General features: G+C 36.4%; 1 protein-coding gene and 1 long non-coding RNA gene across 5 annotated transcripts in view; one reads left to right on the top strand and one right to left on the bottom strand.

Annotated features, from left to right (window-relative positions):
* Nucleotides 1-18,223, bottom strand: part of TRDMT1 (tRNA aspartic acid methyltransferase 1) — an 80,503-nt gene extending 62,280 nt beyond the window's left edge. The window contains exons 1-3 of one of the 3 annotated variants that reach the window (XM_056800151.1): nucleotides 18,088-18,223; nucleotides 17,681-17,785; nucleotides 12,447-12,537 (exon numbers count right to left, since the gene is read on the bottom strand). In XM_056800151.1, the coding sequence (XP_056656129.1) occupies nucleotides 12,447-12,519 (73 nt within the window). In that variant the 5' untranslated portion in view covers nucleotides 12,520-12,537; nucleotides 17,681-17,785; nucleotides 18,088-18,223. Of the gene's footprint in view, nucleotides 1-29; nucleotides 158-12,446; nucleotides 12,538-17,680; nucleotides 17,786-18,087 lie in introns of those variants that run through there. The other 2 variants (XM_056800152.1, XM_007504919.3) reach the window with 2 other exon arrangements.
* LOC103099923 (uncharacterized) lies at nucleotides 148-13,715 on the top strand. 2 transcript variants are annotated; one of them, XR_008912439.1, is made up of 3 exons: nucleotides 148-284; nucleotides 1,978-6,146; nucleotides 7,098-13,715. It is a non-coding gene; the product is annotated as an uncharacterized LOC103099923 (long non-coding RNA). The 2 variants fall into 2 exon arrangements; XR_008912440.1 differs by having other exon boundaries at nucleotides 150-284; nucleotides 6,019-6,146.
* Nucleotides 18,224-18,643: the final 420 nt, after the last annotated feature.

The raw sequence follows: 18,643 nt of genomic DNA, 5'->3' as shown, positions 1-18,643 counted from the left end.
GACGTGAAGAGCGAGACCGAGGATCGTACCTTTCAGTGCTTGGTGCATACCCCCAATGCCGCTGTACAGCTCCAGGACCCGCAACGACTCCATGGATCCGTCTCCAAGTCTGTCCGGGCCTGGTCCCTCAGCGTCTCCTCCCCCCACCCCGCCTAGACGCCCGGCCGCACCCGCCGCCTCTCACTTCCTTGGGAATTCAGTTCCGAGCCACATTCCCCATTGCCCGGGGTGCACGTGCAGGCCTCCAATTGGGGCGGAGCTGGGCTGAGGACGGGACGCGCAAGGTACTGTGGGAAGAAAGGCTCTCCTGTCATCTGGACCCACCCGGACTGGGAGGGGGCGGGGCTAGGGGCCCTGAAGGAGCTAATCACTGCTCCTCCCTCTCCCCAATCAGCTAAAGAGCATTTATTTAAAGTCTGGAATCCCTGCCCTCAAGGAGCGTATATATTCTAAGGGCTGAAACACCATTCAGTCTATATATACTTATAGTTATCATATATATGATCTGTGTCTCAGATAATATTTATGATGAATGGACAGATAGATAGTGAATAGACAGATAGATAGATGGATGCCACATACACATAAAGTGCTCAGTGGGCCTGGAACTCCTGCCCTCAAGGAACATACATTCTAAGGAGTGAAACACAATATAGTCCACATAGAGGCCATCCCAATGCTTCCTGACATGGATTTAAATCATCACCAGAATAGCTAGCATTCTATAGTGCTCTAAGGTTTGCGAATCACTTCATAAATGCCTTGTTTTATCCTCTCAACAACCCTGGGAGGTAGGTGTTATCATTTTATAGATGAGGGCTGCACCCTCCCAGAGCCTGAATTTCCTTATAGCTAAAAACCTCATCAAGGTTGACCTAATGACCGTTTTAGCCCCTTTCTATGTGTGTCTCTTGAAATTAAGAATCAGTATTGGAGAGCTTGAAACTGTGGGGGAAATGAATTAGAACTGAAGTTGCTGTAAATTAGTCCCCAGTCAGTCAATGGCAGTCTCTTTTTGTCATAGCATACTAAAGAGCTTTTTAAGTGTAAGATAGTGTACCTCCCTTAAAGTTCTGCTTTAGCTGTGAACCTGCATCTCAGGCTGGTTTATTGAAATATAAATTCTAATAAGGTCTTACCAAGCTGCAAGGGCTTCGAGTGAAATCTGGAGAAGGACCATATGCTTAACTAAGTTAGAAGGAATTCATCCATGAGAAGGCTGGTTGCCAGATGGTAATTTGGGGGTTGGGTAGGCTAAGGTTGAGTGAAACAGAAATGAAACTGATTACAAAGAAAGAGAGAAGTTCTTATCTATATGAGTATAAGATGGATGGAATTTTTTATGGATGGAATGAGTTTGCTGGAACTATTCAATTAGTATATTATGATTTCCAATAATGTTGTAGAAACCATTTGAAATCAGTATGGCTTCATTCATGCAGCTCTGTACTCCTTCACTACATGCCCTTATGACTTACTTAATGATGTCATTCTACTGTTCTATTTAATAAGGTTTTAAAAATTCAATTAAATAAATAGTAATCCAATCAATAAACATTTATTGAGAGCCTACTATGTGCCAAGCACTGTGCTGAACACCTAGGATTCAAAAAGAGGCAAAAGACAAGTCCCTAAACTCAATTAGCTTACGATCTAATGGTGGAGACAACATGCAGACACAAAGCAAGCAAGCAACATATAGTATAAATAGATCATAAAAAGAAGGCACTGGTATTAAGAAGGGTTGGGAAGTGCTTCCTATAGAAGGTAGGATTTTATAGGAAGCCAAGGAGATCAGTAATCAAAGTGGAGTGAGAAGAACATACCAGGTATGAGGGATAGCCAGGAGGCCAGTATCACGGGATCAAAGGGAATGAGTATGAGGCATAAGGTACAAGAAGACTGGAAAATCAGGAAAGAGTTAGATTATGAAGGGCTTCGAATGGCAAATAAAGCATTTTATATTTGTTCCTATAGACAACAGCAAGCCACTGAAGTTTATTGAGTAGAGGAGGAGGAGAGGTGATACAATCAGACCTGTGCCTTTGGAAAATCACTTTAATGACTGAAGAGAGGATGAATTGGAGTGGGCAGATTTAATAAACAAAAAATCAAGCACTTACTACATACCAGATCCTGCTAAGCACTGGGAATAACAGGTTAAAAAAAATGAAATCATCTCTAATCTCAATGAGTTTCTATACTTTTAGAAGTATAAAACATAAACACAAATAACCTATGAATTTTTCCATTTATTTACAAACAACTTGGTTTCCTTGGCATAATATTTGAGAACCCAGATTCACCTCTGACTCCCCATGTAGCACTGAAATAAGACAGGTATTTACATTCACAAATATTGTTGCATTAAGCCAATCAATAAACATTTATTGAGAGCCTACTATGTGCCAGGCACTGTGCTAACATACAATATTATATTATATATTATATTATAATACATCATACATTATTTATATTCATGCATAAATAGCACCAAGTTAATGAAGTTTTTGATATTTTTGTACACACCAAAAAGAATTCAAAATCTAGTCCACAGAGACATGAAATTTCCTTTGATGAGTTCCACCTCCTCAGGGACCCCCAAAGAAATATTCCTAAGGCTTAATTAAGGTCCAAATTTGTTCTTCCACATTGTGACTTTTCAGCTCCCTACTCTTAAGTTTCACCTCCAGGGGCTCCTTGTCATGACTCAAGAGGAACCTAAGTGCTACTTATGTCACTATTGCACTCCATCTTCTACTTGCTGCTGCTACCAAAAATGCTCCCTTAGTGAAATGGCATTGCTTTAGGATATGACTACCAGAGTGCCTGGGTCAACATGCCTGGGAACCAGTTAACATGTTTCCAGCCCTAGTGTTAATCTTTCAAGCCTGATTATACACAAAAGGGCCACTGAGGAAGCTTCTGACCAGAAAGTCCCCAATTAGTACTCTTACCTGTTCAGTAAATAATACCTTTTGCTTTGAATTAATGTGCTATCTAGTTGGCAAACACTTTGTTGATTGTGAATTACACTTTTGAATGGAAGCTGACCCAGAGAGTACTTTATACCTGTATAGTTTTCTGGATATCCACAGGTGAAGTGTTCCCTATGCTATAATTTTTATAAATAAATTTTAAAATATTCAGAGAAAAATGGCTTGATACCTTTAAGAAGTATCTAGCAAACAATTGCAAGGTACTAGCAAACAGCAGTTTAAAAAATGGAGATAAATTTCCAAAGGTAAGTACTACAAAGAACCAGTATAAAGCTTAGAAAACGCCCACCAACTTTCTAGGCTTTGTCATGTAAGTGAGCAACTGATTATATTTCAGGATGAGTTAGTGAAGAAGGAACCTTGGAGGATATCAGATGGAGAGGCAAAACAAACAAACAAACAAAAAACAACAACTTATTTTTAAGGACTTTATTCCTGGTTGTTAGTACCATCTAAAAGAAATATTGTGTTCATAGACTGTTCCCCTTCACAAATGGTGAATCAGACAGGAAACCACATTGCCAAAGCAGCAACCCTCATAGTTATTCTAAGTATTCAAAGCAATGTGTGCTTGCTATATTTCTAGAATTAAGTTTTACAATCTGAGGGAGGAGAGAGTTACTCTCTTTATCTTTTTCTCTTCTCTGTGTGTCTGTGACTCATGTCTTTTTTTTCTGTGTATCTGTCTCTCTTTTTCTACCTCTTTGTCTTTTGTCTCCATCTGTCTGTCTCTCTGAACACAAGAAATATCTAGGGGTGGTCATTTATCTCTAGGAGTTATCCCCAAACAATTCTTTTCTTAGCCTAATTTTAACCATATTCTCAATCTTCTCAAAGCCATACTCAAATTAAGGCTGAGAAATTTTCTGTGAAGTCTTGTAATAATTCATTATGTCTATGTGGAAACAGTTATGTATGGCACAGGCCATCAAATTATATTTATTTACAATTTTTTAATCCTCTGCTTAAGCTCTGCCTAAACTTTCATAAATCATGGTTTAATCTTTCTTCCCTCTACAGTAAAAAAAAATTGTATATACAAATGTATAAAATAGAAGAGAAAAATAGATAATTACCAAAATAATATTTTCATTTAAGGATTTAAAAACCTAAAATGGAAAGCTAAGTTGCCAAGGAGAAAGTGATCACTATAATTTCACAGCTTCTTTTTTCCCCCTGGTTAGTATTTCAATCAACAGATCAATCAAAAAGTATTTCATTAGGCACCTTCTATGTGCTAGTTCCCTGGGGTTAGGAAAACAAAGATGAAATAGTCCCTGCCTTCAGAGAGCTTACATTCTACTAGGAGGATACAAACTGTTCAAGCATAAAAGTAAATACAAGATACAGCATATACAAAATAAATACACAATGATTGGGTGAGGGAAGGAAGAGTATAGCACTAACTCCAGCGGAATCAGGAAAGATCTCCTATAGGAAGCTATCCTTAAGGTAAGTCTTTGATTGTAGCTAGTGAGTGGATTCTAAAAGATGAAGGTAAAGAGACACCAGTCATGTTAAGGGAAGATGGAATGTTGTATATGGGAGCGATGAGTAGATCCATTAAGCTAAAGTATGAGGTACAATAATATGTTATTAACCTGTAAAGATTGGCTAGAACCAGTAACTTTAGCAATAACATCAGAGGATAGATTGATATTGAGTTTATTCACTATCTACTAAAACGGGATATCATAAATTTTTTCACATGGGAATAGGTCAATTTGAAATAATGAAGCACTTAAATTGAAAAAAATAGTGAAAGATTTCCAGTGGCACCAAAATAATAGTAGTTAATATTTATAGAGACGTTTAAGGCTTATAAAGTGCTTTATAGATACCTAATTTGATTCTTACAGCAGCCTAGTGAGATAAGTACTATTTTTCTTCTTTACAAATGAGAAAACAGATTTACTGGAGTTACTCAGCTAGGAAGTATTCGATGAAGGTTAAAGTCAGACTGCTTGACTCTAAGAACATAGTGCTTTTCTTGACACTTTTGGCAATCATTTCAAATGTATATCTAGGACTTTATTTAGAATTTCAGACATTGAGTTTTAATATAAACCCAAACTTCAGAGTCTCTACCTTTTAGAAAGTGGGAGGATTAATAATAGACCTATCATACATACTATGGAAAAATGTTCCTCATCATTTAACGCATTGCTGGCTGCCCCTTGAAGCATCAGACTGTCTTGGGTACACTTCCTTTTACCTTTTCTCTTGCTCTGAAGAGTCAGCTATTCAGTGATTTTGAGGCAAAGAAGACTTTTTTCCCCAGCAGAGTCTGAGAAGGGTCTTCCTAGCCCCTCCTTTCATAAAAAAAAAAAAATGACCAGAACAGAAGGTTGGTTGTTTTCCCTTTGAGAGATGAAGGCTTAACAGAAGTCTCTGCCAAGTTTTTTAATCTAATTTAATTTTTTCAACTTAAAAATATTTTTCCTCTCTATCCCATATCCCTCCTCTTAAAGAAAAGTGCCCTTGTAATAAATACATTTAGTCAAGCAAAACAAATTCCCAAACTGACCATATCCAAAATATGACTCAATGTATACTCTAAGTTTATCATCTCTATCAAAAGGTGAGTCCCATATATCATTGTAAGTCATCTAGAATCCTGGTCAGTCATTGAATTAATCAGAGTCCACATATTTCTCAAAGTTGTTGTTTTTTTGTTTTTTTTTTACAACACTGGGTTTAAATTCTGTGTTTCCACTATGCCCTTCACTGTGCCCCAAGATCACTAAACAGTGTGTGTCCCTTTTGACTCTGATTCCACTACTATTTCCCAAAGAGATTCAGAAAAGGAGGAAAAGAACTCATAAGCATAAAAATATTTACAGTAGATCTTTTATAACCACAAAGAACTGGAAACACAAAGAGGAGTGCCTATCAATTGGAGACTGGCTAAACAAATTATGGCTTATAAATATAATAGAATACTATTCGTTGTGGTACAAGAAATGATGTAGGAAGTAGTTTCAGAAAAGCCCAGGAACATGTATATGAACTCTAATAGGTTTTTGTGGCCACAAGGAGAGTGAAGAAAGCCAGACTAAAAGCATGGAGATGCCTGCAACTAGGAGCAACAAGTATCACCTGAAGCAAAGCAAAGGAGAAGCAATATCAGAGACCAAGAGCAGATAGGTAAGTCTTTACAAACTGCAAGGAGTATCTGGACAGCAACTCCCTGCATTGAAGTTTCCAAAGAACCTAGCTTGGCCTCTCCAAGCCTTGAGTCTTTTGATGGAGTTAATTTACCAAACTACTCAGAGGGGAAGTAGATCAGTGTTTGCATTTATGAATTTATGCTAATAGCACTTGTATTACTTCAGTTATTATTTCCATACTGATTAAATGTTTGAATGTGTTAGTGTTATTCCCTGTCTAAGTTTGTTAGCACGGTGACCAAGTGAATACCTACTCCTGAATTACCATCAAAATTTACTTATTTTTGAACTGGAAGCCAAATAAGCCAAGTAAAATACCAGGAAGAGGTCCCCAATAATTTAAATCCTAGTGTGTGAGGTTCCAGAGATAATGGAAATAACAAGATATATTTAATGTGGGGAAAGGGACTAATAATATTTTATTACCATTAGAGCTCAGAATAGTGTTAATAAATCTTTTAATCATTGAATAATGTGCTCTAAGTGCTAACAGCGTGTCCTAAACTTAGCTAAACTGATACTCTGGGATAGGAAAAAGAACACACACATTCCCAACATTTAAGGAGCTTAGAATCAATTGGGAGGGGTAAAACACACTTTCAGGACAATACAAAATAGTATTTAATCATTTCCTACATTTCTCTAACAACATATATAAAGGTAACTACAATGCCTCAAAATTTTCTGTCTTGTTTTAATTATTATATTTGACATAAAACTCAGGAAAGCATTTAGTTTCTGTGGGTGCCTCTAATTTCATCCAAATGGTTTGTTGGTATTTTCTAGATTTGTGTGGAGAAAAATTTTTAAATTTAAAATCTTCCTGAATACTTTCATTTGAGTATAAAAGATGCAAAAAATAATTTTTAGTTCAACTGCATCTTCTTTTCTCTAAGATTGTTCCTTGACCTTTTTGTCTCTTCCCTAGATTGTAAGAGAGTGATTGCTATCCTGAGCCACATCTTTCTAAAGAAATAGCATGGTATTATGGAATAAGCACTGAATAGAATAAGAGAACCTGAATTTAAATCTCTTATATGTCTCTGCTACTGATTATGTAAACTGCAAAAATCACTTAACCCACCTGAGCTTCATCAGGAAAAATATGGGAGTTGGACCATTCACCTCCAAACTCTTAGTCTTATGATGTCTGCCAGCCATATTGCCACAATAAATGAGAGCTTTGGAAATACAACATCAGATGTAATATAATTTTTCCTTAATCATGGCTTAGTAATTCAAGAAATTTTGAAGATTGAAAAGATAGTTGGAAAAAGAGACCACAAAAACTCAAGAAAAAAAGTGATCTTATGTAATCTTTCATCAGAGATGATGGTTGTCTTACTTGTAATATGTCAACAGCAGAAAGAAACAGGAACCCTCAGTTATAACCTGTTACTAATATCATAGGCAAAATTTCAACAAAAAAAGAACATATGGAAAATCATGTTATCATACAACACTCTCAGAGAATATCAATCAAAATGTTTGCTGCAGTAAACTGTGTTCTTGTGATTTCTACTGTACAAATGATATTATCCCAGAAAAGGGATAATTGTAAAATAAACATTAGAACTAAAAAGGAAATATGCAATTCAAGTTTTCTCTTGAAACAAACCACATTACTTCCCTTTATATGTTTGCAAATTGTACGGCTTCTGGTCACAGATTTTTGCATTTGCATTTTACTTAATAGAGTTATACCTAAAATAAGTGTATTCTCATAGACTGATGCTTTTACAATTGATTTTGAATTACAATTAAAATAGCATTTCTCTGTCTTTTTGATTTTTTTTTATAGAATCAAAGCTATTTTCCCCAAATCAAAGGGGATTTGGGGAGTCATAGAATTTGTTCCTCTTCTTTTTCTAAAAGAAGAAATGAAGCCCAAATTGCCTAAGTGATTTGTCCAAGATCATACATCTAGTCAGTGATTGCTAGTCCCTGTCTTCTTCAGACAATGCTGTCTTTTCATCACTAACCATTCTCAAATATGACAGCCATCCTAGCAGACATAGTATCATGACTACAGACACTCCACAGCTGAGAAAATGATCTACTGCATTACTATTCCTTTTGCTATTTTATCAGCTTCAGTACCAATAGGAAGCCATTTCTTCAACAGTGATGATATAGTTAGCCATCATTTGGAGAAAAGACAAGTTTGCCCAGAGATCTGTAAACTATGAATCTGACCTTACCTCAGACTTAGAGTTAGACAGCTCCTTAAATGCCATCAAGTCATGAGCCTGAATTTCCAAATGCCTTCTAAACTCTTCTATTACATGACTAAAACTGGACAAAGTTGATGTAGTTTCCCAGAATTACTCCTGAGAATAACGGAAATGAGAAGAATCAGCCTCAATGAGCAATGATTAACATTTTCATTAGAATATTTGCCATTATGAGCCAGTGATGATTTATATTTCTCTTGTCCAAGTAATTGTAGCCAAGTAAGGAAAACCTCATAACCAGATTGGCCACCGGTTGATGAATATTTCTATATTTCTGACTCTAATGCCTTTCAAAGATCATCTTCTAAGTTTCAGAAAGATTGCAATCTGTATCAGTGCAGGGAGTCCCTAAACCAGGAAAAGATATTATAGAATTTTGAAATTTTAAAGTATTTTGCCTAAATGTTTTTTAAATAATTATACTGTCTATCCATGGTATAACTAAATTAACCTTTGTGGAATATAACCTACTAACAAAAATCATCAACCTCAATACAGAATACAGAATTAATTTCTTACACAGTTTTCAAAACTCTTTTTTTAAACTAAAGATTATAATTATGAAGAAACGAAGAAGAGCCTTCATAAATTCCTATGTTTTCCTCCATTCTATCTAGTGAATTCTAGAGGAGTAGATATGAAAGAAAAGGAAACAGAGCCTGATAAAAGGAAATGTGGTATCTTAAATTTCTGATTATTTCTTTGCCTCTACTTCCCTATGAGTCATATAGACATCCAGAGCAGTCACTAGGAAACCAAATAATATAGCCACAAGCTATACCAGAAAAAAAAGGAAATCAATGAAATAACCAGCATCACTTCCCCTTTAAGCAAACTTTAAAAACATAAGGGGAAAATAATATGGGAAATTAATCAATTTTTGTCTTGCTAATTAAAAAAGGCTTAATAACTATACTACTACTGGCTATTATCATTGATTGCAAAGTTAATCAAAGTAACAAAAACTTCACGGCTCTATATTTGTACTGCTATGTTTGATTATTACCAACTACATACTCATTTAAAAAGGAAGCTCTGAAATGAGCCATCACATACTTGTGATGCCTCTAAGTTTGTATGTTTTTAAACATTAATTGAATAAAAGAAAAATATCTGTTTGTCCAACAAAGTAAACAAAAAATCTTTTAGTATGTATCTGTGATTTCTTTGGAACATCCAGTATGGAAATTGTTGCTACCAATACAGATCAGCTGTAAGTGATAGTCTTAGAAAGTTGCCTAGACACTAAGAGGTAAAATGGCTTGACCACAAGTAGGCAACTCTCCTCTGTCAAAGGCAAGACTTGAAAATTGATCTCCTTAACTGCAAAGCTAGCCCATTCAGGCTTGGTCTCCAAAAGAAGATAAGTGTTAGTAAAAAGTACTTAAATTTATGCTGGAATATAAAGACAGTTGACTAGAGGAGGAAATACCTTTATTTGTTCTGCCTTTCAATTCATATTCATGAGAATAATACAAAAGACACACACACTTGGACCTCCCAATTCATACTCATACTTGGAACATATTGTGAAGCACTCATCTCACATCTTCTTGAACTAACCTTGAAAGGTTTCTGGATTTGGTTTCCATCTAAGGTCATTGTAACCAAGTTAAAATAAAGCAAAAGAGAGAACTCAAATATAGACTATGGAAGAATTCCATTTCATCCAGAAATAGAAGAGAAAGAGAAGTTAATCCCAAGGATCACCAAATAACTTCAGATAGAAAATAAAGTAGATTTTAATAATGGGATGATGTCAGTAATCATAACAATTTATACAAAGTTCTGAGGACATTAACGATTTTTATTTAGAACTCTTAAACTTACTGGGACTGATATTAACAGCTTCTACAATCCCTTTAATATCTATCCACCATCCATTCTCCAAAGGCAAAATACCGATTTGCCCAATATAACATAGCAAATAAAATCTTGTCAGGGAAGTTTCATAATTTTGTAACATAATTTATGTTCTATATCAATGTGGCAAAAAAAGAGCTAACTAAGGCATTCAATATGCAGACTTTAAAATGTACTGTTAATGCTCTTTTCATTTCATTTTTCTGGCCAGTACCCAGCATGGGGTAGTGAAAATTGTACTAGATTGCTCTTTAGTTCCCAAGACTTGAGTTCTCACCACTTCTAACTAAGGCAAGTTACAAGGCAGATTCTTTTTTGACTCTGTGCTCTCTTAGTGGGAAAATTATGAATTTGGACTAGATCAAGGGTCCTTAACCTGAGAGGTATATGAATTGATTTCTAGGAGTTCCTTTATTGTAATATAAGTGGTTTCTTTTAGAAGTCTTAACATATGTCCTATGTAATAGGACCTTATTAACAGAAGGGGCCCAAAGGCTTCACTAGACTGCTCAAAGGATCTTTAACACACAAAACCCCAGCCAAGATGATTCCTAAATTCCCCCCTCTCTTTATAATTCTAGAAATCGTTACCTACCCAACTAAACAGGTTAATTCTCTGGATCACAGAGGTAAAGTATTAAAAGAATTAGTACAATACTCTAAAAAAAAAAAAACCAGCCAATTTGTTTGGAATGGTAAACAAAAAGGGAGGTTTAAAGTGATCCTAAGGGTATTTTTGAAAACTATTTCATGCTTGGAGTTAAAAATCACTGTGGTTTGGAAAGAATGCTTGGCATCTTTATGTCATACATTTTTTCTTTTTTTAAATCCTTTCAGTTTGGAAGTAAATCTTAGAAGAGTATAAGATCAAAAGACAGCAAAAGCATTATGTTCACATCCCAATGAATTCATAGTTTTAAGAATGAAAAATGAGATTACAATCATTGTATTTTCTGGATAGAGATAAGTCCTATATCATAGGTATAATTGAAGATTACAGACCAAAATTAATTAAGAAGGAAATACATGGTTTAAGTGTTCCAAATTCCTGAATGGAGTACCTGGTAGCATCCTAACAATCACAAAACACATGACACATGAGATTTCATTGTATAGAACAAAGCACAAAAGCAAATTAATGAGTTAGATTTTCCAGCAAAAGATCAGGAAATGAACTGAGGTCAACACATGTTAGAATGTCAAGTTTTGAGTTCAAGCAGTTGGTTGTATGTACCAGATGGGACAACTCTATGTATTAATTATTTGGCTTTAGATTCCCATGGCCCCAAAGACCAGTGTGAAGATGTAACCCCCATCAGAGAAGGTATTCAAAAGGAGAAACAAAATACCAGGTGGCAACAGTGATTTGAACGTACCATGCCCTTGAAGCAGAATCTCTGTGTACCTAAATCACAGCATTATGTGAGATCTCCTGAGCCAAGAAGACAATGCTGTACAATGGAAAGTATGTTGGACTTAGAAGATCACTTACTAGCTCTTGATTTACTAAGAATTCACTTACTTATCTCTTAGTTACTTACTAGCACTTATTATGTTTCATCCCCAATTTATCCCTCTTCCCTATTACTATTGAGGATAATATCTTTCCAGTCACCCAGGTACTGATCTTGGGTCACCCTCAACTTCTCACTCTTCTTCCCTCAATGGATAGGCTCCCAGATCTGGTCTTTTCTATCTCCCAGTATTACATCTGTCTCCTTTTCTCCACTCCCAAAGTCACCACCATAACTCATGGCCTTATCACCTCTATTCTGAATTACTGCTATAGCCTTCTGATTGATTTCCCAGGTTTAGATCTCTCCCCACTCCAAACCATTCTCGAATCCTTTAATACACCTTGACAGTAAAATCCAGTGGCTTCCTCTCACACTTCTAGGATCAAATATAAACTTCTTTCTTTGTCACTCAAAGTTCTTCATAACATGGTCCCAATTTACCCACCCACCCATTGCACATTACTCCATTCCACACCTGACCTTATTCTTGAGTTCCATTTTTTGTCTCCTTGTCTTTCTACTATTTCCCCTATGCCTTTAACACATTCCCTCTTTATCTTTGCCTCTTATAATCCCTAGTTTCTTTCAAGACTCTACTCAATTAAAATCTTCCATATAAGATCCTAACAGATCCCCCATTTCATCCACCTCCCCCCAAATTACCTGGTTGCTCTTGAATGGACCCCTGGTTTAGAAGGCCAGCTGGGTGGGAGTCTCCTCTTTTATACAGGTCCATGTTGACTTACCGGAGGGACTGGGTGGAATTAGCAAAAGTACAGAAAAGAGTCAGTCTCTTGGCTATATAACTTGGGGCAGAGTAAGTCACTTCAGCTCACAGGGTTCTAGGCAGCTGTCTTGGACTGTAATCTTTGGAGTAGGTGCTGATTGCATTAGTAGAGTTTCTACTCTACTAGTACTACTACTACTCTACTCTACTACTCTTCTAGTAGAGTGCTCCCTTGAGCAAGTTACTTTAGCCTCTTGTTTGCCTTAGTTTTCTCAACTGTGAAACTAAGATCAAATGAAATAATATTTATAAAGCACTAAACATACTCTTTATAAAGCACTTAACAGTGCTTGGCACATAGTTCACACTATAGAATTGCTATTATTAATGAAAATCCCAGGTACAGTCCACATTTCTAAATATATACATGTTTTGTCTTTATGGCCCCAGTACCTGATATGTAACAGGTGTTTCATAAATGTTTGCTGAAATTAGAGTGTATGATTATAATGGAACACTAACTATTGTGCTATAAAAATTGCAAAAGGGAAGTTTCCAGAGAAACTTTGGAATAACAACAATGATAACAATAATTATTAGCATTTACATAATGATTTAAGGCTCACAAAGTACTTTATATATGCACCCCCAGCAGATCTACACAGCAGTCTGGTGTTTGTTGCTGTTCAGTCTTTGTCCATCATATCCAAATCTTCGTGACCCCATTTGGGGTTTTCTTGGCAAAGTTACTGGAGTGGCTGGCCATTTCAATCTCCAGTTCATTTTACAGAAGAGGAAACTGAGGCAAACAGAGTTAAATAGATGCTATTATTATTCCTATTTTACAGATAAGGAAACTGAGGTTAAGACAAGATTTGTGTGAACAGATACAAAATAGGGTGTGAAACCAGGAGAATAATTTTTATAATAACAGCAACATAATGAAGACAACTCTGAAAAGATTAAGAACTGTGGTCGATGCAAAGACCAACCATGATTCTAGAAGACTGATAAAGCATCATCATGCTAGAGGGGTGAGATACTAAAAAGGCAGAAAGAGACATACAGTTTCAGAAATGAACAATGTGAAAATTTCTTTTGCTTGGCTATGACTATTTGTCACAGAGTAGTGATTATATTTCCTTCTCCAAAAAGAAGCCTGGGATGGGAGAAAAAAAATGTTTGTTACTTGAAAAAAAATAAAATTTGAAAAAATAATATATGCCTCAGTTTATTATTTTTCTTGATAAAAACAATCCTCAGTCTATGTTGTATGGGTCAAGGTGCTTTACAATCTTTATCATGTGTATCATAATCTTTATGTCATTCCAATGAGAAAACTGATGTAAATGACATTTAATTGATTTTATAGCTTAGTTTATACAATAAAATTCCATTAGAACTTGGGGAATAGGCCCAGATGGAGGAAGAGTTAACACCAGTGCAGAGATCTAAAAGTATTTTCCATTTCTGAGAATTCAAACCTGGAATCTAAAAGAGAAAAATGTATCCCATATTATGAGAAAGATTTTTCTGAGTTTTCCCCAGTACGTTTTTCTAAGAATTTGGACTACCACTAAGTAGTCAATGCATCAATAAAGCACATTAATTAAATACCTACTATTTGCTGGTCACTTAGGAAACTGATGCAAATAATTTCTATATTCAACATTACTGGAGTCTGATTGCTAAGCTATGGTCCATAAGCTTTGAAAAATTGTAGAGAACAGAAGTATAACAGAATTGAAGAAAGGCAAATGCCACCCTCATTTCAAAAAGGGGGGAAAGAATAGAGTCTCTCATCTCTAGTGTACTGAGACCATTTTTGTTTGGTTGGTTTTTTTGTGGGGCAGGAGAGGTAGGAGATAATTTTGTCTTTATCTGATACCAGGCTTTCATTTTACCCTCTAATTTCAACCCATTAATGGTTCCTAGTCCTATCCTCAAAGGCTAAGTAAAATAACTAATCCTTCTTCCATGTGGCAGCCTTTGAAATAAGTGAAAATAGTGCCTTTCCCTACCAATTTCTTCTTTTTTTCTGAGTAAGTATTCCAAGTTGCTCCAGCTAACCCTAATTAAGCATAAACTTGAGGCTCTTCACTATGCTGGTTGCCATTCTCTAGAATATTGATCATTGATAAAATGTAGCACCCAGAATAAACATCATATTCTGAATGTCACAGAGGAATATTCATGTCTTTAGTCCTGAACACTATGAAATTCTCAAGACAATCCAAGATCACATTTAGAATTTTTGGTTGCAATATCACACTACTTGTTGACTCCTGTTAGGCTTCTAATTCACTCACAATCTAGATTTATTTCAGAAGAAGAAATATCTGCCCATACTTTTCTGCCTTGTTGTTGTGGCATTTTTTTTAACCCAAGTATAAGAATTTAGTTTTATCTCTATTAAATCTCATCTTACTCAGCTTGGTCCAATGTTATAGCCAATCCAGATATTTTTGTGAATTCTGTCTCTTATCCATCTATTAGCTGTCCCTCCCAGTTTTGTATCATATGCAAATTTCACAAGCATTCCTTTATCCTAGTCATTGATAAAAGGAATAAGGATGGATCCTTAGTCCACTCAAATGTATACTCACTTCATAGATGATACTAAATCATCAAAGATTATTCTTTGAATTTTGCCACTTAATCAGTTTTTTTTTTTTTTAACTCTAGCCTTTCATCTTAGAATCAATACTATGTATTGGTTTCTAGGCAGAAGAACGGTAAGGGCTAGGCAATGGAGTTTAATTGACTTGCCCAGGGTGACAGTTAGGAAGTATCTGAGGCTAGATTTGAACCTAGGACCTCCCATCTTTAGCCCTGACTTTCAAGCCATGGAACCACCCAGCTGCCCCCTAAACTCCTACCCCCCCCCCACACACACACACAGAATTGTGAAAGATAATGTCAAATGCTTTGTTAGGCAAACTATCTCTCTTGCATATCTCTAATCTACTAGCCTAGCAACCTTATCACAAAAAGAAATGCTGTTAGTATAGCATGATCTGTTCTTTTTCTTCTTATTGGTAAGGCATTTATCAAGTCCCTACTAAGTATCAGACCCTATCTATGATCAGAAGCCTAGCCTGGATTTGATGTAATATTATAGTTTATGATCATTGTTTTCTCTACCAGATGTTCATATCATACAGATGAAAAGTTGGATAACAAAGTCAGAACAATGAAAGATCTTAGGCTAGAACACTGGACCAAATCTAATAAAATAAAATTGAAAAGTTTTAGCTGTAAATATTCCACATAGGTTAAAAAAACAACTTTGCAAGTACAAAATGGAGGAGAGATGCCAAGAAAGCAGTTCATCTGACAAAAGATCCTTTTTTTTTTAATGGCATAGAAGTTAACATGAGTCAGCATCATAGGATGTGGCAACCTCCCCACCACCACCAAAAAACCCCAGCATAATAGTAAGCTGCATTAAGACAGGCATAGGGTACAGGACTAAAGAAGTCATCATCCTTTTGTAATTAGTGCACATCTGGATCACTGGGTTTATTCCTGGGCAATCCACTTTAGTAAAAAATAGTGATATTCAGGAAAGAATCAGAGAAAGGCAAAGAGCCTGGTAATCATGACATCTGATGATCATCTGAAGGTTTCCAGCATTGCATGCTTATACTGGAGGAGAGAAGAGTTTGGAGTAGGAGGGGAAGGGAGAAAATGAGACCTATCTTTAAGTACATGAAAGACTAGTATGTACAAGAAGGATTAGATTTATTCTACTTGGTCCCAGAGGGAGGAACTAGAACAGTGGGTGGAAGTTGCAAAGAGACAAATTTAGTCTTGATGTCAGGAAATATTTTCTAACAATCAGTTTTCAAAAATTGCAATGTATTTCTTAGAGAGATAGTAGATTCTCCTTTACTGGAAAGTTTCAAGCAAATGCTTGAGGAGCACTTCTTGGGTATGTTAAAAAGAGATCTCTTGGTCAATATTATGGTTTGATCTAGATGTCCTTTCCTGTCCCTGGGCTTCTGTGATTGTCTTCTAAAGGGCAGACCTGGTGCTTATAAATAATTGTTTTTCTCTCTCCCTCCTTCTCTCCCTCCCTCTCTCTCTCTCTCTCTCTCTCTCTCTCTCTCTCTCTCTCTCTCTCTCTCAATCTCTCTCTCTCTCTCTCTCTTTCTCTCTCTCTCTCTCTCTCTCTTTCTCTCCCTCCCTCCCTCTCTCTCTCTCTCTCTCTCTCTCTCTCTCTGTCTCTCTCTCTCTCAATCTCTCTCTCTCTCTCTCTCTTTCTCTCTCTCTCTCTCTCTCTTTCTCTCCCTCCCTCCCTCTCTCTCTCTCTCTCTCTCTCTCCCTCCCTTTCTCTCTCTCTCTCTCTCTCCCTCCCTCTCTCTCTCTCTCTCTCCCTCCCTCCCTCCCTCTCTCTCTCTCTCTCTCCCTCCCTCCCTCCCTCTCTCTCTCTGCGAATGGTGTGTGTGTGCACGCCTTCAGGAACTCTTTAACAGTCTTTCCTTGTTCTTTCATCATACTTTTTATTTTTAAACTCATCTTAAGTTACAGAACAATAGGACCCTCAAGTCTTTAGCTATTCCACTTTTCCTGCACCCCACCCTGCTATAAATACTCAAAATCCTTAAACTCTTTATCCACATGCTCCCTTAAGAGGCCCCCCAAATGAAGCAAATGCTGCTGCCAAACTTCTTTAGAATCCCTGTCTCTGTCTCATATTGAAGGATTCTGTGGAGGGGAAGGGAGTGGGGAAAGTAATGGTTTTCATGACTCACTATCTGATTCAAGCCTTGCCAGCCACAAAATTTAAAACAGAAGAGGATGATTTTTTAAAAAAATTAAAGAAATGTTGATCAGACAGAGAAGTTCATGGCAGGGAGAGTAGAACTATGAAAATTCCACAGCCTATACAATTAAAGCTGTATGAAAAGGGATGTCCAATTCTACTGTCTCCTGGGTAGCACAATCTCTGCCCCCCCCCTTATCTCCATCATGCCACGATTTCTATTAAAAAGTCCAGAGAGTTATCTAGAAGAAATCAGTATTGATACCAGTCAGCAGCAGTCACTACCAAGGAAAATGGGTCCCAGGTCTTTTGTTTCCTATTAAAAGAGTCAATATTGAAATGAACTTCTCCAGTATAGTCTTCTGTCTTGTCTATCTACATTCATTTTGCTTAACTGCTTACCATGTGCCTGGGATCCTCTTTTGCCCTTTACATTTTTTTCATATAACTGAAAAACTCCAGTAGTCACTGAAGGAAGTCCCCTGGAGCAGGGAGGTAACATGGAGCCTAAAAAGAAGTTTAAAACAAAAAACAGGCAAAAAAGCATTCTTAAATTTTTGTGTATATGTGAGCAAGAACTGAGAAACAACAAATCTTTCTGCAATGGATATGTTGATTTTCATTCTTATTTGCCAGGGGGGGAAATAAAATAAATAAAATAAAATAATATTTCAGGTATATATAGTAACAACCCTAAACAATGTATCTAGCATTTTGTGTCATTACTATATGAAAAACTAAAGGAAGAAAACAAAGTCTCCTTCTATTTTTAATGGCTATAGGAACTACTGGCCTTTCACTTGACTTACCACCAATCTGCTTTCACCAGAGAGTCCTTGTTTTTATCAGTCACTAAATCTCAGTATCTGGACCAGAAGAGGAATGAAAATACCTCCAAGAAGGAGCCACCGAGAAAGATGTCCTGGTAAAATGAATCTGTCCAGCCCCTGTCTAGTTCAAAAAGTCCAAAGCAAAGTACTGCAAGAACAGGCTGGCAAAGCTGCCAAGGACACTGATTTTGAAATGAATGTCACAGTGTGTGAGTAGCATGAGTCAATGAAACAATTTCCTTAGTGATAACAGTTGCCTCAGTTACATAGATTACTTCCAATTCTCGGTCGTAGGCAGGCATTTTGATGGTTTTCTAAAACTCCACTAGTCATTTCCTTTACTCAGTTGCAAACTCTTCTTCCTGGCTGCAGTTTTGTGGCTGTTTTGTGCAGTAACCTGGCAACTGCTACATATGGTACATTTTATGAAAATGCAGGATAGTAAAAATTGAGTCTTTATTGCTCTCAGATTAAAATTCATTGTTATTACACTGAGGTTGTCTAACTTGATGGAATTGTTATGAGGAAGATAGTA

Source organism: Monodelphis domestica, chromosome 5 (genome assembly GCF_027887165.1).
Source record: "Monodelphis domestica isolate mMonDom1 chromosome 5, mMonDom1.pri, whole genome shotgun sequence".
Lineage (NCBI taxonomy): Eukaryota > Metazoa > Chordata > Mammalia > Didelphimorphia > Didelphidae > Monodelphis > Monodelphis domestica.
This window is presented reverse-complemented; position numbering and strand designations above follow the sequence as displayed.